The sequence below is a fragment of the Charadrius vociferus genome, unplaced genomic scaffold (assembly GCF_000708025.1).
Source record: "Charadrius vociferus isolate BGI_N301 unplaced genomic scaffold, ASM70802v2 scaffold306, whole genome shotgun sequence".
NCBI lineage: Eukaryota > Metazoa > Chordata > Aves > Charadriiformes > Charadriidae > Charadrius > Charadrius vociferus.
In genome coordinates this window covers 2,329,638-2,356,915 of record NW_009648963.1, presented here as the reverse complement: position 1 = coordinate 2,356,915, position 27,278 = coordinate 2,329,638, and the positions used below count along the sequence as shown (strand labels likewise).

The window sequence follows — 27,278 nt, the reverse complement described above, 5'->3', positions numbered from 1 at the left end:
GGGAGGGCAATTAGTTTTTGCTCATAACTGCATTACTAGAATAAGTTGTGGTTTTGTTTTTTGTTTTTTTTTTTTTTTTCACAAGTATAGTGATACGTTTCAACACCTTGTGACTCCTGAGTTTGTTGGACTGAATAACACAGACACTTCTCAGTGTAGTGGTATTTCAAAACCAGTTAAATCCTGACAATGACATGCCCTTGAATAATGCTATTTTTACTTGAGATTGCAAGTGCAAAAAGGGTTTTTTTTTCTTGTTAAGACTTCAATTATTTAAGTTTGAGTGTAACGGCAATTTCAACTAGTACCATCACAATTATATTACGTTTTTATGAGTTAGTATCATCTAGATGCTTGATTTTGAATGTATACCGTTTCATACTAAATATTACAGGAGAAGGAGAAAACATGAGGAATCATTAAGCATAGCTGGCTGTGTTTAAGCTCTAAAATTTAAAGCCCCTGTGGGACAATAAAAATACAAATTTGTATGTATAACTTCCAGTAAGAAACCTGAATCTGAAAGTTATTATTGATGCTAATAACATTGGGTATGAGCTAATTAATGAATAGATAACTTTATATAAATACAGCATATTAAATTTGAAATATGTTTGTTCCTTGATCAATAGAGTTGTAAACCAAATCAAAATGAAATTTTTCCAAAGTGCAGGCTTAAATGCAAAAAATTACAGGAGATAATAGTAGGGCAAAAAGTTAGTGTCATGTTCAGAGTTTGGTGATATGTTTAAACTACATACTTTTCTAAAACAGAATTCTTGTAACGTTTTCTGCTCATGCAATCGGTTTCAGTAAGATATTTGAATTAAGTGTTAACTATCTGTCGATAGTTGCTATCCAGCCTAAGGATTTTGTATTTAATTGAAGAAATATCTGTATTAATTTCTACCATGGAAATTTTTCAACTTTTCAGTATAAATGATTGATTAGGTAAGTAGTGACATTAGTTTTAATAATTTATAAGAAATGAATTAAATAGTTAAGGTAGTATTTTATAAGTGATTTTATTTTGAGTTAATATCTTTGAGAACAATTGCTCAGAAGTCTTATTTAGATATAGGCCTGCCCTGTATTTGAGATTTAAAGGATATTAACCTTTATCACAGAAGTTATTTATTCCAGTGGTGATTATCTCTGTTTCTGTTTAATGAAGGAATCCGTGTGTGTGTTTGCGCGCACGTGTGTGTGTATGTGTGTGTAATACATTGCAATGAAGAGCCTGTGATGCACCACTGCATTTTATTTAAAAACGAGAAGGGAATCTTTTATCTGCAAAGAACAGTAACAGTAGCAAGTGGCTATTTTTTCAATTTCCTTTAGCATATTGAGGGCTCTTTAAAAATAAATACATAAATGAAAATATCTTTAGAAGGATCTTTACGAGTATCCTGAAGAGCATTTGATGCACTTTGGTATATGAATATCTTAGGGTGTGATTCAGGAGAGATGGATCCATTCTTGCCTCTGCCACAACCTTGAGTTGTGACCTTTGGCAAGTCGTTTACCCTCTCTGTGCCTCAGTTTGTGAAATGGGAGTAATACTAAGCTTACCAGGTGCATGGTGAGGTTTTCCTTCATTAATGACTAAGGTAGTTTGAAATACCAGAAAGTTAACATTATTGTAATTGCATTTAGATACAAGAAGCTATGTTTCAAACTATTCTTTTTGTCCCTTAATTTCTTCCTGATTATTTTTCTTATGGTAGGACTATCACTTCTGTAGATAAGATGCACGTCATTGCTAGTGACACTTGCAAGTATGATTAAATAGTGCAAATAGAGCAGAACTGTTTTGCAGACTTCAGGTTTTTAGGCTTGAGTTTAACCACTGTAACAAACATTAGATATGGTGTTTTACTGTAATTTATATTTTGTTTTGATTTGTTTTCATTTTCAGTTCAAGCTCAACAGCTGATGCAAATTCAGAGGAAACAGCTAATTTGGAAAAAGGAAAATCAACATTAAACAAAGTTTTGGAATCTTTTTGTTCATATCACTGGCAACAGACTTTGGCTATGTTAAAATTTTTAATACAAGATGAAAATGTTCCTATAGTTTGCAGTTGCAAGCAAACACATTTGGTCCACTCTGAAACTCCCAGTTCCGTTACTGAAGAGGATGTTCACATTTCATTTTGCAATTGCAATGGACATATGCTGACAAAAAGGTGCTGTTTACAAAATCAAAGACCAAACACTTATTTACCACCTCTGTCTGTTTGTATAAGAGATTTCCATTCTTTGTCGTGCCAAGCTGTAGCGATTGGATGTATTAAGACAATGGTGAACAAAGCATGTAGTTCTCATAAGCATTGTGCTGAACAATTGCAAAATTATAACAGGCATTCTGTGAAAGCAGCAGCATGTACGTATTCAAATAAGGATTGTGATCTCTTGAACAGCATTAAAAATTCAAATAGATCTCGCAGCCCATCACCACCTCCACTATCACCTGTACAGAGTAAAGAATTTGAATCATCGGATGGATCGGTTTTAGATTTTCCAACTTTAGACAATAACAGGCTTGAAATGTCCATCAGCCAGCCTCCATCCCTCTTGCCAGCTGAGGGAAGCAAAGGAGAACTGGAATGTGCAGGTAAAACATGCAGAGGAAAAGAGACTGAATATTCAGATGGAATGTTGCTATCAACAGACCAAGAAAGCAACAATTATTACATAAATTCTGAGAAGGCTGAGAAAGGTGAACATTCTGCCATTTTTCAAGATTTAATGGACCGTATTAATGAAAAGTTAAAATCAATAGACACTACAGATATAGCAACAAATCTTGCAAAACTTTCTAGCAGTGATAGGGCACCAGAAAATGATGTCAAATTAGGAGACTTCATAACCTCTCTTTTGCATAATGCGAAGGCAAGTGATTACAGCTTTATGGAATTACTTCGCCAACATGATAAACAAATGGAAAATAAAATTATCCAAACGAGATTTCGCAAGCGTCAGGAAACCTTATTTGCAATGTATAATTCTCCCGATTCACCTTTCATTCGGCGACAGTCTTTGCAAATCAAGAGGGAGCTTGCAAGCCTTGATGAAACTCTTGTAAGAAAAAAGTCAATTTCTGAGAGAAATGCAAAGAAATCAATGAAAAATTTTGATAAAATATATCCAAACAAAAGACACAGTTTCACTGTGATAGAAGATGAGGCTTTGCAACATCTTGAAAGTAATCCATGCGTGAATTGCCAAACCAAACCAATGTGCTTTCCAGTCCACCAAACCGAGTCTTTCAAACTACCTCTTACTAATTTTCAAACCAGCTCTGGCTTTCTGGTTCTTTCAGAAAACAGTGCTATTGCAGCCAGCCAGCCGAAACTTGCAAAACCACAAGGAGATTGTGCAACCTTAAAAGAGACTGATCAGATTCCTCTAAAGGATGAGAGTAATGGAATCTTGAGCAGAACTAAACGTAACATTGTGCCTCCTGGGTGGTACTCTGTGTATGTAACAAACAATATTGTGTTTAGAAAGTCATCCAATGTAAAAAAGTCTTTAGAAAGTTTGGAAAAAATGAAAATAAATAATGATGTTCATGCTGAAAGATGCAGTGACATAAATATAAGCAAAATTGTGAGAGACACAAATCTGCAAGTTGTTGTAGAGCGTTTAGAAGATACAATAAACATATCCAGAAAGACTAACAACTCCTTGTTGGATAGTTACAAAATAAGCCAAAAATTAAAAGATAATGCTTATGAGCAGGTTATGAACCCAGCTGCTGGAAGAGGCTTACCTTTCACTCTGAGTGAAATGGGATGCACAGGACAAAGCTTCCTTCCACATGCACATGTGCCAAGCAGCAGTAAAACCAAAACACTGTGTGTGACAACAAACAAACAAGAAGTGGTTCTAGATCAAGAAATCAATGATGGCCTTTTAAAATCTCTCACCTTTGATTCATCCGGTTCAACTTCCAATAATGGGGACTTGCATACAACTTCTGAAGCTGGGGAGATCTCATCTCCCTTAAACTACTCTAGTCCTATTAAGCTTATGTTTGTCTCAGAGGTTAGTAGTAGTGAAGGAGTCAAATACACTTTGACGTCTGCAGCTGCATCTTCTAAGGCAAGCACAGATATTTGTTTGTTTCAGAGGCACACAAACACTTTGTTAGACAAGCAGGCCACGGGAGATCTTTCTCATGCAATCTGTGTCAAAGATTGTGATTACAACAAAGACCCTACCAAGGAAGAGTCAAGTTGTGTTTATGCGGAAGCAATTACAAGCTCTTGTCCAGTTGACCAGTCTAACTTAAATGACTCGAAACAAAATGACGAAGTTGTGGAGAAATCAAACAGTAGTAGTGAATCGGTTTTAAAAAGAAAACCTGGTAGACCAAAGAAAATAGGTCCTCAAGTTGTTAAACAGGTTAAGAGACCTATTGGACGGCCTCCAAAACCAAAAGTAGACGCAACTGAAAGCACAGAATGTAGACCTGGACTTAGCAGTGATGGTAAAAGTACCAAATCTGGTGCCGCAGTAATGGAAGAAGTTAACAGCAACAAAAATATTACTGTGACAGTTGTTTTTGGAAGGTCAAGAAGAACTAAGAGACATGTTTCTGAAGGTAATCTAAATGTAATCAGCATTCTGCCCGCACAGCACATTGATTCTAATTTTGCCAATGACCACAATAAAGCGAGGCACAATGCAGAAACTGAAAATGCTTTGACTGAAATAGTAAAAGCCTTACAGAATTCTTCTACTGAAAATGAGGTCTCTGGTTATGACTATGTCAGACCTATCAAGAGTAACCTAGCATCACCACATCCTTGCAGCAATATTATACGGCCAATTAAGAAACCGTTAACCACCATACGAAAACCTGGTAGGCCAGCAAAAGTCAAAATCTCTGGCATATCAGTGACTGTTAACAGAGTTTCACCTCAGGAGAGAAAAGTGAGTATTAGCAACTGTTTGCCTCCTTTACAACAGCAGAATGCGTTAGAAAAAACCATACCACCAGAGAGAAAAAATCAACTGTGCAATAATATGGGTCAAGTAAAGAACATGCAGAAAGATTCTAGAGAGGATGGAACAAACAACGTTACTACAGCAGTGTCAAGAAAACGTGAAATTCCATTGAGGCATTCTGCTAGAGACAGAAAACCCTCACTGCATTTTTTACATTCGTTAGCGTCTTCTAGTGCATTTACTTGTAGAAGTGCCTTACTACATAAATCTTACAAACTCCATTTGAAAAAAGCTAAAGATCGAAAGGAAAAACATAGGCAATCAAATCAGAGCACAGCATCCAAAGATACCTCAGAACTGAGAAATTCAGGAAATGCAAAAAAGGATCTTAAGGATGGTGAATTCGGACCCATTAATGAAGTATCATCGGATCCCATTTTTTCATCAAATCCCTCTCTCAGGTGGTGGGCTACTTCCACTTCAAGCGACACTTTGTTGGAAGAACTAAATAACAGATTTGAACAGATAACTAATACGTGGTTGCGAGTGGGGGGGAATGAGTTTGATAAATGTGTATGTGAAAAAAGGGATCCCATTGAACAAGACTGTAATAGTGAAATGTCAAACCCTTTAGACTCCTGCCTTGTAGAATTTGAAACGTCACCTATAAAAATGCTTTTTCAGAAAAAGTGTAATATGAATGAACTCTGCACCTGGTTTATGCAAACGACAGAAACACAGTCTCTCTCTCTAGTGAGAAAGGCAAATGCTCGCAATCCTTTAGAAGTAGTTAGTACTAGAGAGATAAAGATGGAAACTAAACAATCCGATCTTAGTACTTGCCCTTTCAGAAAGCACTTTAAAAAGTTTGCACTATCCTCTCCTTCAAAACCAGCAGGGAAATTACAAATATTACATAACATGGTGAGGTCGCCAGTCTTAAGTATGAAAAGTAATTTCTCGTTAGCCAGATTAAAAAGAAATGAATTTAAGAAGTTACAGCGTGATAGGTGGGGACAAACAAAAAGGCTCTATAATCAGGCTCCCGGAGGCTGGAAATCAAAAAAGAAAAATTTACAGTTCTTTTGCCAAAGCCAGTTGTTTAAAAGTACAAGTGGGGAAACCAATGATGAAATACCCGAGCTCCAGGAAAAAAATGCAGTAGAAATCCAGCCCGCTCAGACTTTGGTAGAATCTCAGAGGAGCCTCTTGCCAACTGAAAATGAAGCCAGAGATGCATTTGTTCAACAGATGATGGGATCTTCTGACTTTAACCCACATCCTGGTCTAGCAAATATACTCAAGTCACATGCAGAGGCAAATGGAACAATTCGGTGCCAACAAAACGTTAGAAAAGAACAAAGCCACGATAAACTGTTTCAAAATACTTGGAAAGCCAAAACCTTTAAAGATTGTAGAATATTTCTGAGAAAAATCAACCATATTGAGCAGCACAATTCATTTAAGTTAAATAATGTCATTTATTCTCCTGAGGCTGTTGAAAGTAAAAGCAGTCAGGCTTATATGGAAGAAAAAAGACATCCTCTTTTAAGGTCCCATTCTACTAAGCAAAACGCATTAAAGAAACAAGAAAATGAAATGGAAACATCTAAAGGATCTAATTCTTCTAAAGTGACTGAAAGGCTGGATCACAGCAGAAAATTAAGCAGTGGTGTAAACCACCATGATAATCCTGCTGGTAGTTCTGACGTTCTTATCAGAATAAACAAAAGAAAAAGTCCACAATGGGAGACCACTGATACCAATATAAGAAAAAGGCTTAAGAGACAATCATGCAGTAGTGGACAAATGGCAACTTATTACCCAAAGTACCAAGTAGGTAAGTTCCTGTTTCCCCCTTCATCTTAAAATTGCAATCTTAAAGAATTGGAGAAGTCAAACAACTAAGCACTTTGGATTATTGTTTTTAATTGCATGATATTCATTTTAGTTTCAGAGAAGTCATGAAATTAAGCACGGTACAGCATCAGAATAATACAGAAAGTGCCATTTTAAAATGTATATAACATTTTACACGAATCTTTTGGCTACAATAAGGTATGTTAGGTTCTATTATGGCTATAACACACCAAGATGAAAGAAAAAGAGCTAACTAATGTAGTTCAGACAGACAACAAATCAAGTTCTGACATATCTGAAGTCAGTCGCTACTGGTTATTGATTTCAAAAGGAAGAATTTCATTCCACTGTGTAGTTTCTCGTACTGTGAGAAAGGATAAATTATCACATGAAGCAGAAATTCAGTGTATTAACATATAGTTGTTTAAAAAAAATTGTGATGAATGATTTCTAATGTAACTGTAATGCTTTTATAATTATATAGTAAAAAATAGTACTACAAACTTCTGAGAAGTATGTATTTCGAGATCCGTTTTAGTATCCGTTCAATGCCAAATGAAATCTGCTGACTCTAAAGGGTTTGCGCATTGAATCCTTGCAGAACAATTTAAAATACGAAATTATTCCAGACAAGTACAATATACAGTTACTATGCTAAATGCATTGGCTTGGAATCTTTTTAGGCTAGTGTGAAATTAAATCCATTTTTAAAGCTAGATATTCATAATACATTGTAATGCAACTGTGATCTCAGAAAGGCCATTATATTACTTACAAAGAGGGTACACTTTTGAAATTATTTCTTCTGTTGAGTGAAAAGATCTCCTTAAACAGAAGTCTCAACTTGTTTCAATAAAATAACTAAGGTGTGAAATACTCACCAAGTAAAAAAAAAAGTTCTGCAATAGGAATTAAACTACTGCAGAAGTATTCATTTGTAGAAACAATAATGCATTAGCTCATCTGATTATGTTGCCTGAAGAATAGAAAAAAATTTCCAAAATCTTAGAGCAAAATCTTGTGTCCCCCTTTGTACTCTATATTGTACAAAAATATCCCTGGTAATAAACTGAAGAGTTAATTTAAGTTGTAATATAAACAATATTATGGCTCTTGTATACTTTATTTCTTTTGTGCTTTATGTGATATATAAAATTCTTCATATTAAGCTCATTCACTGTAACCCTGCTTTTTCTGAAGTACACTGTTTTTTATCTTTACGCTATTATTTTGCATTTAAATTCACTGATTTGGGGCCAAACTCAACATCAAAAACTTGTTTTTAAGGAGTTCAAAACTTGACACAAGATTGCTGTAAAAAAGCCAGAACTAGAAAAGGAAAGGGTAACATCTATCTGTTTCTTTTTTTGCAAATGAAGAAAGAGCTCTCTCATACTTTTATTTCATAATTTTTACTGTAGTTAAGAAAATTTTGCATTTGAAATATAGTTATTTTTAAACATTTTCTTGCTATGGCAACATAAGACCTATTACTGTGATATGGTCTCATGCTAGTTTTAATTGGGACTCAATTTTATTTACCTGATAACTTTCCTCCTTTAGTTTTGGATTCTTAGGAAATCTGATAACTATTTTGATGTTTTACATTATTTCATTTACAGTTTTTGTTATTTTCCCTCATAGTTTCTCATATCAATCGTTGTCTTTAGAAAAGATATGACAGAAAGTTCATTGATGAAGGAAATATTAAAAGACAAAAAATTAGGATTCTCGAATTTTCTCCCCACTTGTAACCCCAAATCTTTTTTAGGGGTACTGTTACACTATCAGGAGATTGTCTGAAGTAGAAAAGGATGTCTTGTTTTGGCAGGTTGATTCAGCATTGTGTACTGTCTGCACTAGCCAAGGAAATCATATAAATATTTTTAGTCTACAGTATAGCTACTGGCTAAAAAGAAGAAACCTGATTTCTAGTTGTGCATGCATGTGTTTTCAAACATAATTCCTGCATCTGAAAGTTTAATGCACATGAAAACATCATTATTCATTCGTATGTTCTTTGGACTGTATTTTTGTTGATGTGGTATCATAAATTATATCATTGTTCTGTTTTCATGCTTGAAATGTTCTTATATACACATTTATGGTCAATACTTAAAGTGTTTCTTCAAGTTTTACACCATGTCTTACCGAATATTCTTGAAAGAGAGAGGTGTTGTGATGCTGTTTTATTGTAAAGCATTGTGGCCGGTAGGCAGAACGTTGTTATCTAATTTTCATGTATACTCAATTTTTGTTTGAATGTGCAAGTGGGAATAAAGCAATTGTGTTCCTACAGCTCAAGGTAGTACCAAGCAACTAGAACTAGTCCTGTGCTCATTGTAGCAACAGCAGACAGTTAATCACTTTTTCATATTGCCTGTTTTATTCAAGATAAGGTGGATGGTAGATACGTTGGTCCATATGCTGTTTGCTAACACTTGACTTCTGAACTGTTGTTTCAACAACGCGTTCGATGTGTTGGGGCAGTTCCCTTCTATTGTAAACCTATGTTCTGACCATTTTAAGCAACACTGAAGCGTTATTACAGTCTGTGGAGGCAAAGAAAATTACGTAAGCATGTTTTTAGGAAAGCATTTATGTTTCTCTCCATGAGGGTGGTTCATTGTGTTTCCTTGTAACACTGACGACCACATTCACGTGCTTTGGACTTGGCCATACTAGATCCAAAAAGGCTTCAAGAGAGCCAAGCTAAAATAAGACAAACTACTATCCAGCAATAAAATGGGCCACAATAAAAGACTGTGGTTTAGGAATTTACAATGTACTGAATAGTTTTAAAATCTGCTTCTAGCCTGTGGATTTATCACAAATGCGAGGGATGCTGTGGACCCACTACGGCAGCAGGCAGCACTACGTGCTGTGATGACATGATGTTCCTGTGTATCAGGGTGGGAGTTCACATAGAAAAGCTTTTAAAAATAAATCCCAATCACTTGAAGCTAGAGTATTTTCTTCATCTAAGATGAAATTTTTCATTTTCTTCCTTATCATTTGGATTTTCTTCAAGTACTCTGGAGTTTTAGAAGGAAATCTATTATATTTGTTGGCAGACAATATAAATTTTCAATTTTAATTTTTCATTATATTTGAATGCTGGTTTTACATGCTTAATGGAGATCAAGTTAGTGCAGTACTTAAAATGAGAATTTGCTAATCTTTGTAATCATTTCAAAGTTGACTACAAGACTTAAGAATCTAACTAAAAACTTGATATTTTTATGAGTCTAATTGGTCTCTTGATTGTGCATGTAAAATAACATCTACATTAATATGACAAGAGACAAAACTTTTCTTAAACTGGACTTCTGTTACCATAAATTTTCTTAAAATTGGGAGGGAAAATTTTATGAACTCTTTTTACACATCTATATTAGTACGGCATTATTATTCCAGTATTGTTGCTTATTTGCCTTATGGTAGTGCGGTCCAGTAGCGATGAGGCTACTCAATGTGAATCACTTTCCTACTACTGTGGAAGACATTAAGTCTCACATGAGTGACCCAGTGACAAAAAAAGATTGTTTTTAGCAAGTTTCTCCACCTCTCTCTTTCACGAAGGAGTACATTTTACACTCCTAATGTGGAACCAATTTGAGATATTGGGTTAGGTAAAATGCAAACGAGACATACCATAAGTTGTTGTATCTGGTGATTTTCAGAAGTCCTTTTCAGCAGCCGTCTTAGTTCTTTTCGCAAAGGCTTTTCATCAGGTTCCTTGGCTTCAGAATAAGTTTCCCTGTGATGCAGAGTAAGGAGATAGAAATTTTCATAACTGTAATTGCCAGACAAGAAGTTACTTCTTCACAGACAGCCATAAAACAAAGTAAGAAAATTAATAGGAAATGTAGAAAGAATATTGAAATGAATGACTGTTCTCAGTAAGTGGGCCATTTGTACTGCAGAAGTATAAAAGCAGAAAGGCAAACCTGATATAGAGTTGACTATATATGTATAATAAATCCTGACCCATTTAATGAACTTAATGGTCTCTGCCTCATTCCCCTTAATGCAACAACAGCAGCTCTAATAGCGCGGTCTAATACTCTGTCTTGGTTTGCACTCTGGAATTCCACTTGCCAAATGCAATTATGTTAGTCTGTCCTTCCCTGGTCTTACTCTCCCGTTATGTGATCTACTGGGAGGTGTATAAATCTGGGGGGCCGTTTTGTTTCAAACTGGAGTCCTTTATGTATTGCCTTGGGGTATGCTGTTCCTCACGTTCTTTTGAGGGTTCGAGCTAAGGATTTTTACTTTTGCTTATTTGAGTAGTAGACTTCTTTCGAAGACCTCAACTCTGAAGTCTTGCATTTCCTTTACCTGCAGGGAACTTTCTGTAGTTTAGTGCCATGATCAAGCCTTTCTGTAGGATTTATATACCCAGCTTAATACATAAGTGGGGTGGATTTTTCATCATTTTATTCAGTATTGGTTTGTTACCTCTTTTGACTTTGATTTCCTCAAAAACTGAGAAACTCATGCGTTCCTATTTGTTCTCGGTCCTGAGGAAATGGTTAAATTTTTCAGCTTTCTTTAGGGAACTGATAATACTATATCAACATAGGCAGGCTTCTGTCTTTCTGCTTAAGACTTTCTCTAGAAGAGAAAATAGTAGTTTTCCTGGGCCTGCTGAGCGCTTTTGAAAATATGACAAGTATATATCCTTTTTAAAATCCTCTCTTCTGTTAAGAGTTTACTGCCTGAAAGCGGAGCTTTGGTTGATGTTAGAAAAGGATAGAGGTCAAGCAACACAGCCTGTGCTGAGGTAACTTGTAAATAAAGTACTCATGCGGTCTGACCATCACCAAGCAGGTTAATTATACTGAGAGAATTTCACATTTTGGTGTTGAGCTCTGGGAAAATATTCCTGCTCAAGCAAGATGCTTTAATTCATAGAGCCATGAGTACTGTGCCTTAGTTTGCATTCCTCTGTTGTTTATCTGCTGAAGCGAGTGGTGGGGATTTTTTTCACCAGATTTTTGTAAAGTGTCCTATACTAGAATCTTTGGTTAGTTACATTCAAAAAGTGCAGATTCTGGTTCCAGAATCGAGGGGAAGATATAAAATGGTGTGAGAAGACTGGGCTGTTGCAGGCATGTATTCTTGGACAGATTTTACTTGCCTAATTCCTCTTTCACCCAATCAAAAGATAAGTTATAGTCTTTCTTTGGATGATTTGACACCTCCTTCAGATTGTCAAGCCAAATACAATGCCGCATTTATTCACTGTTTATCCTTTTGCTAGCGGTGTCCTTTTGTTTTGCTATAATTACACAGTTATGCCTTAAAGACATTGTTTCAACAAGATTTGAGGCTAATAGAAATGCTTTCATTATTTTAAAGTATTTCAGGAGCAAGTCTAAACATTTGCTTGCAGGGCTTTACAGAGTGGTGCTGAATCTTATGAACTTGTCCAAAATTTTGTTTCAAATGTAGATGAACATTTGGTAACTGTTGGAAATTATATTTCATTTTTTATGTTCCTTCTTCCTTGTATTTTTTTGGTAACTGGCTGTTAGTTTAATACAACTAAGATTTTTGCCATTTTTTAGAGACAGCATTTTCTTGTCATATAAGGCTTTTTTTCCTCTGGTGTTTCCTATGGTCAACATGAAAAAGAAAGACTCTGTCCTTTAAAATGGCCGTGAATCCTGAGTGTTCCCTGACGTACTGAGTCTTTCTGAGAGCTACTGACAGCCTTCAGGTTCTAATTGAACCAGATATTTTTACAATGATCAACAACTAATTAGGTGGATGTGTCTGAATGGAAATTGTTTTATATGGGAAGCCCAAGATTTTAGGAGCAGCATTTTGCATTCACATGCACGCATCGCTACATCAGACCTCGATGATTTTGCCCTCAGTGGTAATTGAAGTAGTGTCATGCTTTGTGCTCTCAATGTAGTATGAAACACGATGGTGTTCTTGGGTGTGTAATCTAGCAAAGTTTATGGAGTCCTCATTAACAAAGTTTACTTCCTAGTTATTTAAAAAATATTATTAGATACTTTAAAATAAATCAGAATAAAATGTATGGAAACCCAAGTTATGTTTTATAACAAATACAAGTATATAGAAATGTATGATTTATAAACCTGTACCTATATTTATTTGTATAGGGATATGTGCTACCTATGAGCTGAGAACATTTCTAATGTACCATTTTAAGAGACAATCACTTCTTTGAAATACTGCAAATAAAACCTAGATTGAGGTCCTAACTTAGAAGTAAATTGGCATTTTTAATTACTTTGTTGTTTGCAAGGATTTTTTTAATAGTGCCTTATTAAAAAGCTAGAAAAGAATATAGAAATTATTTCACTTATAGTGAAACAAAATATTGAAGTTATTGTAACTGAGCAATAATTAAAATGTACTCCACACATTTTTATCAAGTTCCTAGCCAGGTTATGACTCAAAATTAAATTTTAATTGGTTGCCGTGTACCTTGATAAAATAATGCTGTCCTTGGGACACACCCTTCTCCATCTTCTCTTTTCAATGCATAAGGTATCATCTTGAGTTACTTCAATTTTCATATCTCCTCCGTTATTTTTTTTTCCTCATTTGATCGGCAACTTTCAGCTGACTGACTTGTTTTCTCATCTAAATGCTCACTTTATTTTCTTTTTCTCAATGTGTCATTTCTGGCAGAATTATTTTTTATATTACTCATTTAAGTAAGTGAGACTACCTATGTTCTCCTTACAGCTTTCTACCTTTTTTTCCTCTCTCCCAGAAGCATAGAAAGCGTGCACGCTTTTTTGGGGAGGCTGATGAGCCCAGACAGGATGTCTAACCACTTCTCTTAACGGTTAAGCTCCCATAGTGAAAATGACACCATTGTCATTGGCTATGGCTTCCAATTTTAGCTATCCCACTGCTTCTTATATATCATGATACTTACTTGTATTTTTACAGCAATATAGCATTGACTTGTGCTTCATATGTGATCCACTGTAGCCACGCACGCCTTTGTTAAAGCACTGCCTGGCCTGCACTGGTACTTTGCCATGGTCCCTGCCGAACTGTTGTTTGTTTCACACCATTGTTTTTATTCATGTATTTTATTCAGACCCATGTCTGAGTCACTGTTCAGACCGTTACACTCCAGTTGTTCCACATTCTCTTCTCTGCAGCCTCTCTTCATACATTGCTCTCCTTTAGTACCAAACTTTAATTGATCATGCATCAGCTTTCTTTTTTTCTGGTGTGTTTGTGAGTGCCAAAGCGTACCCGCAGAGCGCTGCAGAATTAGTGAAGCCCAGTTCCATTCTCTTTTTTGTTTTTTACTGCATATTTGTCATTGTGTACTTCTGCTGGTCCATACTATCTCTTACACCTGATAGATTTATAGTATCATATGAGCAAGATGTCAGTCAGCCTTTGTCGTAGATTTCTTCAAATCCACGGATGGGAAATCTTTTCCAAATAGCCATGCCTACTTTTTAATCCACTTTTTCGTACCGAAGACCCGGTAACTGATCTTTTTTTCCTACAGAGGACAGATAACATTTCTTTTCCAAAATCTGGATGCATAAACAGACTTTGTCTTCCTAGCTCCGTGCTTTTGGGCCAGTGGCTCGGGACACTTTATATTTTTAGAAAAGTTACTGTTTCTGCTCCCATTCTCATGGCAAATTGCACATTTGTTCTTGTGGAACAATCTAGCAACTTGTACTTCTCTTTCCATTTTTTTCATTACTCAAGGAAGGGGACCTTTTTCTGATGCTTATTTCTCTCATGTTCTTGACATCAGAAGGAGCTGCTTAGATTATTCTTCAGTGTTCTTTGGAGTACAAATAATGGTATCTGCTTCTCTATTAAGAGGGTATAAATCTTAGTCTAGTGGGAAACTTCAGGTTTTATGGAGAGCCAGGCTTTTTTTCTGTATTCTTTTGTTTGGTTCTTGATTTTACTGTCTGATTTGTTCTTTCAACATCAGAAACTCACCTGACTTATGTCAGCATTCAGCTTTATCAGTTCCTTATCACAAATTAAATTTAGACAGTAGTTTCACAAACTTTTCTTTCAATGGCTGTGCCAGCTCACCCACTCTCCATTCTCTGCTTACAGCCATTGTTCCTTTTTGTCTCCCCTTTTAGGTATACATACAGGGAATCTGTGCTTCTGTCTTTTATCATGGTTTATCTGTAAGAGGGGCAGGTAGCTTAACTTGGCTGTAGCTCTTTATTCAGTGGTGATCTTCAGTGATTGGACAGGCTGAGAGTGTTGGGGTTGTTCAGCCTGGAGAAGAGAAGGCTCCGGGGAGACCTTATGGCCCCTTCCAGTACTTAAAGGGGGCCTACAGGAAAGATGAGGACAAATTTTTTAGCAGGGCCTGTAGCGATAGGACAAGGGGTAATGGTTTTAAACTAAAAGAGGGCAGATTTAGACTAGATAAAAGGAAGAAATGTTTTACACTGAGGGTGATGAAACAGTGGCACAGGCTGCCCAGAGAGGTGGTAGGTGCCCCATCCCTGGAAACATCCAAGTTCCGGTTGGACGGGGCTCTGAGCAACCTGATCTAGTTGAAGATGTCCCTGTTTATTGCAGGGGGGTTGGACTAGATGACCTTTAAAGGTCCTTTCCAACCCAAACCATTCTATGACGCTATGATTCTATTATCAAATTTACACCTGCTTTTCTTCCTGCATGCCTACCAGCAGAAATGGCCTTGATTTAACGTTAGCTTAGGACTTAAAATCCTTTCAAAAGCATAAGCCTATGCATTTCTGCTTGGTTTTGAATGTTTTATATTGGTTGTCAAGCCATTGGGGAGTAACATTCTTCATGTTCTTCCAAGCAGGCCTTATGCAGGTGTCATTCTTTGTTTTCACTTTGCAGCTCAGGGTAAAGTATTTCTAAATTGTGGTCCTGCTAGGAATTAGAATAATAAGATTTTCACATTTCATGTTAAAGTACATGCATACCTAAAATTAAGATGCTTAGGGAAATCAGTCTTTTCAGATGCATCTTGTCACAGGTTTCTCTTACCTAAGGTGCAAATTTCACAAATACGCAGAGATTATATTTTTACTGACACGGGCTTGCCCTCAAAGTTGTCTATTTCAAACTATTGAAATTTTGATTATTTGCTTCAAATGATGAATTACTTTTCCTGTATATGAAATGGAAGCCTAGCTGGAAGTTTTGTCTAAAAGCTGTAAGAATACTATATGATATTTTTCTTAATAAAAAAAAATTGTGTTATTCTCACTCAGATGGTGCTTTTTTTATCTATGTATGTGACATGTTTTTCATTTGGAATGGAGGCCAAAAAAAAGGAGTGCTTTTAAAGTTAGGTTTTAATGTTCTTGTTGGGGCACTTAGCATAAATTTCAAAACATTCAGTAACAATAATCTATTTTTAAAATGTAAGAAACTTATCTACAATACAAATACAAATTTAAGAGCTATACTTAAGGTATCAATTCTTAAAATTGTGGTAGTGTTTCTTACCTTTCTCATTTAAGGTTCTAGAGATGTGTGTTTGAAGAAATTCTTCTTTTGTACATCATATTTGTTCCTGAGACATTTCATATTCATCAGTTTACTGCTCGCAGCTGGTTTTAAATTATATTTAAGTAGTAGAAATCTCAGAAAAGGAAATGACTTATTTGCAAATTATTGTTTGACCTTCCTTAATGCAGAAGTCTGGTGGCTTATAAACCACCCAGGGACTGTCTCATCGTATTTCTGAGATGATCTCCCTCTATAATGTGATTGCATTTGTAATGTCAAAAAACTATTATGGATTAAAGATTTGAGATTAATCCAGCTCAAATGACAAGATTTACATCGCTATATTCTTCACAGTATTGAGATGGTGGCGTTCTCTTTCCCCCAAGAACAGCCCAAACCAGTGTACTTAGTTCTGAACCTCCAAGCCTTAATGTACCTCGTTCAAAACCATTTTTACTTCTGAAGAAGTAAAGTAAAAATAGGAAAACTTTTTTTCTGTTACAGTATGTTTCTAGGGCAAATGCAACAGTACTCATCTGCAAACAGCTGTTCAGGGCTTTTTTAATTTATTTGCATGCTACTAGCTTCTAATAATGGATAGAAATTAGTTACTTTCATGGAACTGATGATCAGAGGCAGGCTTGTTTCACGGTGGTGGCTAGATGCTAAGACTTAATTATGTTCATCATGAGATGAATGATGCTTCCTTTCAACTGTTAGATTCTTAGCTGGTTTTTGTTTCCAGAGTCTTTGAAGACAGTATATGACGAATGATTTGAGATCATAGGACTATTTTTTTCTCTAACAAACAGGTTTAATGCTAGCATCACTAGTAAATTATGCCTTAAAGTTTTATCGCTTCTTCATACCCGTTTCAGTGACAGCTTACATTAGTATTTTGCTTTTTTGTTCTTTAAAAACCCTGTGCCTTCTGTGAACTGCTGAATCATCTGTATTACCACAAAACATAGTGATTCTTGTCAAACAGATCACAGTTCTAACTAACTTTCTAAGTCAGGCTGCTTTAAATAATTATAACTTAAAAACAGGGCAGGAATGTTGTCTGTACTTAAACTTGTCAACATTCCAATCTGCCCTGTATTTTGGGGAGTCATCAGGACTGAACTCCGTACTTCATGACTGCGCAAGTCATTAATTTATTTTTTTAGTACTTGTTTCAATTCCTGATTTCTGCAATGAAGTTGCAATTTAAATCTTTTATGTTGCCTGTGATCCAATATGTCTAGGGGAGCAAGAACATTTTCTACAGCTGACTGGTTTTGGGGAGAAAGTCATGTTATTTGCGTGACTGCACTCTGAAAATGTTGTCATCTATTCCACTTACCAGACTTTCACCTGAAAATGCACGCTATATGCTGTTTGGTTTTATTGGTGTGTTTTATTGTGTTCTTTGAAGATGAATTAGTGATGCAAAAGGTGCAACAAACATCCACTGCTATATAATTTTGTCTCTGTGCAAGTTAAACTTAAGGCTTGAACAGTGTGTGGCTATTTCAATATATAGCTTCAGGGAATAGCTACCAGTAAGTAATCCTCTTTCATATATTGCTTATATATTTTGTAATTATTTCATTCCTGTGCCCTTGCTTCTTCACACCCTTTCTTGGTTTGAGGAGAAAAAAAAGAAAACATTTCTGAGTTAGTGTGAAGAGCAAAAGAAACTTCTCTGCCATTAATTCCAGTCTGGGCCTATGGCTGGTTCTGACTTCTATCTTTTTGCCTCCATTCAGTTCACCTCCTGTCTTGGTTCTGTCTTGTCTTATTTGTCTTAATGCTCCAGCTGTGTTAAATGCAGCTCTTATGTCTAATTTTTAAAACACTCCCTGGATATTTCTTATCTCCCCAGCTATCTAGTTGAGTATGCCATCTATTTCCAGGGCATTTCTTTTTCTCTCAGATTCCCAAATGGGATTCCACCCACTCAGCTGAAAAATATTATTTCTTATTACAAAGAGAATCCATGTGATAAATGGAAATGAGACATGTCTTTGTTGTTGCATTTTGGCATTGTGGAAAGATGAGTTTAAATTTTAGAGGCAATAAATCTGACTGCCTGCCTGGTTTGCTTTAATTTCAATGTATGTTGCGTTATCAAATCCATCTCTTGGAAAGCATGCTGGGGTTACTATAGTCATTGCAGATTTTAACCTACTACATTCCGCTATTTCCTTTTCTGGGAAATGTTTGAGTAGTTTCTGCAGAGAAACTTTTTTTATGCTGCTAAAGTTTTATTATTTCTACTCAGTAGTTCTGAAACTTTTCTGTAAGAGCCTCAAATCAGTGCTATATATTACAAATGCTCTTACGCTTTCTAAGCTCTCCATTTGCACACCATTGATGGTGGTGTTTAACAAGTGCAGTTTGCAGAATTTTTGTCAGACAGGAGGATAAAAACCAGTTTGACCTAGTTCTCAGCTAATTGGGAAGGAGATGTTTTAATCTATGAAATAAGTGTTGCAAAAGATTTAGAGAAACATAACCCTACACTAATACTTTCATAGTAATTTTACTGCATAGAAACACACAACACGTGATGGTAATGTCTTTGATAGGAAATGCTGAGGAGTCACCTCACAGATAAGAAATATTTATCCCTATTCCTACTTTTTCTGCATGACCTTGACATGTCATAGACACAGATCAGCTCAGCAAATGTACGGACTTGAGCTAGCCAGATTTTTTTTAACTTTGTCATGTTCATACAACAGGTGTCAAATTCGTGTTTTTTTCTGAATCCAAACTGCACAGAAAATAAGAAGCTCAAAGCACATTATTTTCTTTTAGTGCTTGGCAGCCTATCAACTTAAACAATATTGCTCTCACACACTCCTATTAAAAACCAGTATGTTATCATAACAATGATTTGGGTAAAACTAAAAAAAGAAACACAAAATTTCACAAAACAATACTTGCATTCAAGCAGTTTGAACTGGAAGTGTGGAAAAGAGCAGGGTTTTCTTTAGTTCTCAGGAGCACGGGAAGGCCCCTTGTCGCTTTAGTAGAAGGTTGAATGCAAAGACCTTTCAACTTAATACCTTTTGCTTTAATGATAGGAGGACATTTTTGTGAAGAGATGATCCTTTTAGGTGCTAGCAAGCCTGGAGTCTTAAACGCACGTAGGGTTGGCTGCTTAGCCAGGGGAGACTAGCTAGGACTTCACCGTCCATCAGCATTATTCTGATTTGGCTGCTATGATTTGTTAGAATAACATAGGCGATCGCCTCTTTTTCCAACGCATCTGAAAAAGAGTGAATTGAGAGAGGATTCAGAAATGGCGATTTGGGAATTGAGAGTTGCAACACATGAAAAAAAATCCTGGAGTCATCACCGACAGTTTTGGAGACCCATTGGTTTTGGGTGCAGCAGCATCTAAAGAAAGCCAAGAGCATGTGAGAGCATCTCCTCAGCTTGCATTGACAAAACAGCATGTCCTGTCACCGTACTCCACCTTGGTGTGTCCACATCCTCAGTGCGGTACTCAGTACCCGGCCCCTCCTGCCTTTCCACGAGGTCGCATACGCTCACTCACAGAGAGGAGTCAAAAATCTTCGTAAGAGTGGATGTGCTCCTTCTGCTGAGCAGTGATACAGCACATGCTAAAGGACTGCAGAAACACACAACTAGAGATATATTTTTTTAAATCACTGTTGTTTCAGATCAAAGAGTCTTATTTCCATATACTTTTTTTTATTAAATTTTTACTTTCTAAGAAGATATAAGAATGATCAGGGTCAGTTATTGTACACTCTGAAATAGGAAATCTTTTAAATTAAGCAGTAAATATATTACTAGCACTTCAAGAGTTATTAGAGGACAAGGGCATAGAGGGTAATGTAATTAAAGATGAAGAAAAGCATTTGAATTTTGAAGAAGTAGCACTAGTTCATGATACAAAGAATTTAAAGAAAAAAAAAAACAAAGACTATTTTATTCTTTTTCTGTTGGCCTGTCTTCAAATTCACTAGTGAAAGCAGAACTATGGAATATTCCAAGTTACAGAAGCACCTGTAGCTGACTTCTGCACATCACGTGCATGGAAGCTGATTAACTGCATCAATCCCTAGTGAATCAAAACAAAACATGATAATTGCTGGAATAGTGAACAGATGGCTTCAGAATTGGAAATTTTAACCTTTTTAGAGACCATTATATAAGATCAGTAAATGCCTGTTGTCTGGGAAGTTAAAGGGGCCTCCATCCTCTTACTGGTGCAGGTGCTGATAGTGGGGAACTCTAGGAGGATGTGGTGTGGAGATACTCTACAGCCTAATTCCAAGCTCTACTGCAATAGGCTTCATGGCTTCTGGTAGCATCAGGCTGTAACTTGCAGTTCTTCCTGCCAGGGGGGCTGTGGGATGAAATGTCACTTTCTTTATGCTGGGAACGCTTAATGCACAGTGCACCTTTTGTAAGCAGAGCGGAATAACAATTAAGAGTAGAATCTATTGATGGGTCTGGCTGGAGGAATTCAACTGCTTCTATTTAATTTTACACCTTAATTACATTCTCTGCTTTAAAAATACTATTTAAATACACCATTTTCATACCTTGTTACATTAACAGGTAGAAAATAAATCACTACAAGTAAAAATGAAAAGTGAGATGAAAAAAATAGGTTGTTCTTCTTGGTTAACACATAGATAATTGCAGGTCTCTAACCATATTATTTTCCACTTTGTTTTTATCAAGGTAAAATTTCCTAAAATACTTTTTTATATCGTTACTCTTACTGGGGACCTGAAAAAAAGGTCAACGTTTCTCTATTCCTGTTTTTATGCATTATCTTAAAATGCCAAACTCTTGAGTTTCCTAGAGTTCTCTTGTAAGAAGTAAATTACTGCATGACAATTACCAGCATATACTTCAGTTCTAGTTTTGCAAGTTTAGTCCTGCCGTGTACAGAAACCTGTACAAAATCTAAAAGATAAAGAGTAGGACAGGCCCTCAGAGAGGGAAACCATTATTGTCGACTACTCGGAAAGTGCTGTTTGGTAGTATTATAGCACTCGGCATTTTTTATTTGCCATCCAAGCAAATGGGAAGGAGTTACAGTCACAATTAGCCCAAATCCTGGTATGCACTCTGTTAGTGCTGTTTGGAAAATGGGCCATAACGATTTAGTCCAATTCCTAGTTTATATACAGAAGTGACATGCCAAATCACTTGAGAAGCCTGAAGCGTTGGCTTTTTCTGTCTGGCACTTGCCCAGCGTGAAACAAGGTTTATGTATCTACTGCTTTAAAGATAGTAGAAATACTGTTCTTTAAAGCACTTTGCAGGTATATACTACTTCATAGTTTGCAATTTCTTGTTTCCCAACACATTTCTGTTCCTTTCAGATAACAGCACCAAAAAAACCCCAAACACCACACTCCCAAACAAAACAACATTCCAGCCCTATCTCTTCATTTAGCTGTTGATTTTTTCTGTTCTTTGCTAAGAGTTTAAGTTTTGCTACCTGGCCATGCCTGGAAAGTACGTGGGGTGAGGAAAGCTGCAAGAAGACTTCAGCAGTCAGCCCTACCACCTTCTCATACCTACACTTCATCCCATGGTCATAAGAAAAGGCTTTGAGTTTCCTCACAGCAAGTGAGGGCAAAGGTTCAAGTCTGAAGAGGTGGTAAATTCAAGAAAGTAATCTTGCTGACTGAAGTCTTCTCTATCACCTACACTTGCACTCTGTTTCCTACAGGAAGGAAAAGATTAGAGCAATGAGAGTGTGTGCAATCCAGAAAAGAATGAAGGAAAAGGCAAAAACAAGACAAAAGATAGAGGCAGAAGAATAAGTACACAAGGAAATGCACGTCACAGGAGCAGTACCCCAGTTACAGCAGGTTAGGAACTAGGGTCAGTAAATTAGAACTGCCCATTTCACTGCCACATCAGAAAGACATGCTGCCTTCTGGAGAGCTTGCATAAAAACATAAAAGAACGAAAATTGTGTTTCAGATGCTCTGTGAAAAATAACAATGAATTGTCACTTTAGTTGTTACACAAGCTGTCTTTGTCCTATGTCATGGCAAAAGGGAAAGTTTAATCCAAGTCAGTCAATAGTATATCAGTAACACAAGCTAATATGTTTTAGATTATAGTCTTATAATTACTGAACGTCTTCAGCTAGACTGTTCACCTACGTGAACGCTCTACTTCAGCAGACTCAGTCCTTGATAATTTGCACCCAAGTCCTGTGGTGGACCTAGTTTCCTGAAATGCAGCAAGTAAGAACCATTAAGAAGTATTCTTGCTAATTAAGCATCCCTTTGATAGAAGAAAATGTGTGCGGGTACTTTATAGCATGATCATTACCTCCTACCCTTAATTACAATACACAGAACTTTATTTATTTTAATTTCAGTAAATAGAAATATTTCCAACTTTGTATCATTCTTGCAGTTCTTGAAATCTTTGAAAACGATGGTGAGAAACACATAGGACACAGATCACTGCAGGAGGTAGGCAGTTTAAAAAATAAATAGCGGGGATAGAGAGGTTTGCAATTAGGATTTCCAAACTCTGCCTTCTTGTCTTCTGAGTGCGCACAATTACAGTGCTTTATATTAAGTAAGAAATTCTTTATGCTGAGGGTGGTGAAACAATGGCACAGGTTGCCCAGACAGGTGGTAGGTGCCCCATCCCTGGAAACATCCAAGGTCAGGTTGGATGGGGCTCTGAGCAAACTGATCTAGTTGAAGATGTCCCTGCTCACTGCAGGGAGGTTGGCCTAGACGACCTTTAAAGGTCCCTTCCAACCCAAACCATTCTGTGATTCTATTCTATGATTCTGTATTGCAACAACGAGGGTATGATTCAATCCATACTTACGTCCTAGTCTGCTTCGTGATCCCTATCACGAAGGGCTGGGTTTCTTTCTCTTCTTGTATTACTTATTTCCTAGATTTGAAACAAAATAAAAACTGTCTATATATTAGTCCTTTCATCACTGTACTAAATTAACAACATGAGCAAAAATACCAACCTCAAATTCTTGCCCAGTTCCTGCTGTTTTTATGGTAACCAACTGGACAGGAATTAAGAAAGGGCAGCCTGCAGAGCACACCTCTTCCTGTGCAAAGCAATAGTGCGAGCGTGGGGCTGACCTGGGAGAGCCTTTGCGAATTAACGGGACCTCAGCTATTTCAACACAGACAGACAACCCCGATCTACTTGTACAACATGGAGACCACAGCACAGTCAGGTTCTGATCTCGGTGTTTCTGGAACGTAGTGCCGTAAAACAACAAAAAAAACCCAACCGCATACGCAATCTGCCACCACCTCATCTTGCCTCTTACCAGTGTGCTTGCTTGCAGGGGAAGAGGAAAGTGTACTAAACTTTTTCTCATTTTTTTCCCTCTCCCACCCCCACTTGTTTTCTCACAGCACACTACAAGTGAAAGTCTCGGAGCCGCAGAATTCAATAGACATGAACACAGAAAATGAACATTTGAAGTCCATAAAGATGTGCCTTAATCAGCCCACTGAGTGGAATCTGAGTTTTTCAGCAGCATCTCTCGCCAGCTGTAAAGTTTTTAACCAAAATCTCAAAACTGATGAGAACAAATAGATTGCAGCTGTTCTTGCACTATTATTTTGTACATTGTTCCTGATTTTTTTTCTGCTGAATAATAAGCATTTATTACATTGATCTTGAAATGATCTTGTGTGATTTGGCTTTATATTACTACTAGCATTATTCATTTTGATGTACTTTTTCTTTTTTTTTTTAATATAAAATTTCACATCTGACCATCATGAAATTCTTGCAGTACAAATTTATATCAGAATCAGATGTTCCCCTTTAATAGTATTGTGATTTTTCTATGTTCTTTAAGTTTAATTATTATTTCCCAATTTTGTTTTTGTGCACGAAAGTTAATATACTATGTAATTTGTGGCATAGGTCACCGTGTAAAGATTTATGGTAATAACAATTCAAACAAATCTGTAAAAGGTGGAGACCGACTACCTCGAAGCAAAGCAGTAAAAAGGTAAATTGCCTGAGGAGATCTCCTTCACAAACGGATCGAAATGTATGGAAGAACCAGTTTGTTTCTGCAGTACGCTTTCATCTTCATTGATCTTGAGAACTTTGGTGTGACAGTGTTTAATGACCGTAATGTCTAAGAGAAAGGCCAAGCCTGCAGGAGAATCCCTTGAAAGATTGTCATTCAACGAATCTGTATCTGCACTTTTTGAGGTTTCTGCTAAATGGTCTTTCTTCCCCTTTTGTTTTTATGAATTTATGCCTGCCACCAATTAAAATGGATGTAAATGCTCTTCCTATTTCATTTTTTTCCCCCGTGTACTTTGGAAATTCAATGTAAACATCAAAATTTTAAACTCTACTCAAAGTAGTAGTAAACGGTTGTACCTGACTACGTTGTAGACATTCCATGCTTAGATCAGCTTTAGCAAGGTTCATGTACTTCATTCATCAAAACTTTATTAATAATAGAGCTATAAAAAAAGTGGTAGAATAAAACCATATGATCTGTTTCTCTTTTCTGGAGTCATACATTCAATAGCTAGAGTAGAGATTTCTTAATTCAACTTCTTAAGAAGGTGTCTGTCCTTTACTTGCCAAGACCTAATTTCCTTAGAATACACTGTATTTTATAAAACAAAGGTTTTAAGGATTCACTTAAAATTATCATCTGACTTAACAAAAAGAAGGTGGCATTATTCTGTAAAGAAGTTTGTTGGTTTGCAGGTGCAATCCAGTAACTGAAATAAAAGACTGGTGTGAATTCGAAGTTTCACAAGATCCCACAAGGATTTAGAGTCACTGAAGTGTCAGACACACAGAACATGGTTGAAGAGCAAATATTCATCATCACACAGCACTGTCTAGAGGGTCTTTATGTATCTCAACTATTTAATGCATTTGGATTTTATGGGGCAAGTAAACCAAAAGATAATTAAACTTCCTGGGGAAGAGACTGAAGTTTACTTCAGTGGAGCCCCACCACAGTACAAGGAAGAGGATGGAGTCAGGGCTGTCCAAAAGGGGACATAAACAGTCTTACAAACAGTGGAACTAATGCAGCCAATATTTCCTTCATGTGCCAGAAGGAGGAGATGCAATGTGGATTTTATCATTTCAAAGACAGAGTAAATACCAGAACTCTTCTGTTAGAGGCATGTCCCACCTCCAAGCACGGAGGTTTTAACTTTTAACAGTTATGATCCCTTCCTTTGTGTCAATATTGCGTTTCAACTGGCTGATGAGTTCAAAAGTTTTCAGAGGGGAGTCAGATCCAGGCATAACCCCAGCGCTCTAACCACTTCCCTACGTCATGTAAGAGACAACAAAACTAGAAAAAGAAATGTTCTTGGTGCAGCACTCGCCCTTCATCTTGAGATAGCAACCAGCCAAAGGAGACTCTTACCAAGAGAAAAATCTTTCTGTTTACAGTCAGAATAGACTGATTAGGCAAGCAAACAAAACCAATCACAAAACTGGTTTTAAGAAACAAAAATCAGTGTAGGAATAAACATTGTATTACTTTAAATTTGACAACAAATGAACTATTTTATCATTATTTGTCATGGAATCAAGTCTTGTAGTCTAGCTCTAGTTTGGCTCTTGCACTCCAGACACCCTGTTGTGTTTAACCAGCAAAGAGAGAAAATGCACAGTAATTGGCTCAGAACAACAAAGAAGCTGGTTTTAAGTCAATTAGAATATTTTAGGGATTAAAATTTTATTCCTTAATAAAGGAGCCAAGAAGTTAGGCACTTTCAACCCATAGAATTAAAGTCAATAAAAATCAGCAACATTATATTAGCTAGAAAGAGTAATGCATACCAAGTCAAGATTTTTCACTGCAGGTAATAAGATACTTCTCGACTTGGCTTCTTATCACCTTTGGACGTACTCTATTGCTACCATATGCGATTGTCTGAGAAAAGTCAGCTGCAGACATTTAAACCTTGATTATTGCTAATAATCAGCTTTGAAAAATACAACACACATCTAATCATCCAACCCTGCAATTAAGCAGCCATCCCTCCTGAAAAGATGAAGCAATTTTGTAAAAGCATACCAAATTTGCCATTGCACAGAAAACCCTTCCCTCGACAGGGCAAGGGAAGAGCCCAAAGGGGCTGGAAATTACATGCCAGTTGCTGATCAAGTTTCTAGCCTGAAAGAGGATCACAAGGTAATTCAGGCATAGGAGGACCTCAGGAGGTCCATAGATCTACATCCTGCTCAAAGGCAGGCCAGCTGTGAGGTCAGAGCAGGTGGTTCAGGACCCAGTCAGGTCTTAAAAACCTTCTAGGACAGAGCCTGCTCAGCCCCTCCAAGGAGCCTGTTCCAACTGTTCTCAGCCTGTTCCACTGCCTCTTTCTCCTTATATTCTGGTCTGAGTTTCAACTTGTACCCATTGTTTTTTGTCCTCCCATCATGTGCAACAAAGAGCCTGGTTCCATCTCCTCAAAAAACTCCTTGTAGGTAACTGGGGGTCCTCCCAACACCTGCAGGGTGAACAAGCCCAGCTCTCTCAGCCTCTCCCTACAGGGCAAGCAACTCCAGCCCCCTGACCGGCACGGGGGCCTCCACTGAACTCACTCGTTTGTTAGTGTCTGTCTTCTATTAATACACACCAGTGAAGCCACATCCACAGCAGAGACATCCACTGATCGAGAGGTGAATTCAGGGAAACCTGATGTTTTCAGTACAGCATTCCTGAAAAGATGCCGGAGACAGAACCTGCATGTGTGGCAAGGCACGACAGAACAGCAAGAAGGAAAAACTGAAGGTCTTCAATTTATTCAGGAAGGCATTCCCAGAGAAACCTTTATAAATTTTTATTGCTCCCGCTTTTCCTAGGAACTCATTTTAACCAAAAATAGGAGTGGACTAGCAGCAGTTGTTGAAAGAGTATTAGTGGCAGAAGACCAAATAACTCACGAGAATGAGGGTGAGAGAGAACTTAGAACTAAAAATAATTAA

General features: G+C 36.9%; 1 protein-coding gene across 1 annotated transcript; it reads left to right on the top strand.

The window, feature by feature from the left end:
* The first annotated feature begins 2,279 nt into the window (after positions 1-2,279).
* LOC104288794 lies at positions 2,280-27,278 on the top strand. The gene is made up of 5 exons (XM_009887664.1): positions 2,280-3,066; positions 3,325-6,795; positions 24,222-24,309; positions 26,406-26,484; positions 27,156-27,278. The coding sequence occupies exons 1-5, from the start codon at positions 2,301-2,303 to the stop codon at positions 27,276-27,278; spliced, it is 4,527 nt and encodes a 1,508-aa protein (XP_009885966.1). The 5' UTR covers positions 2,280-2,300.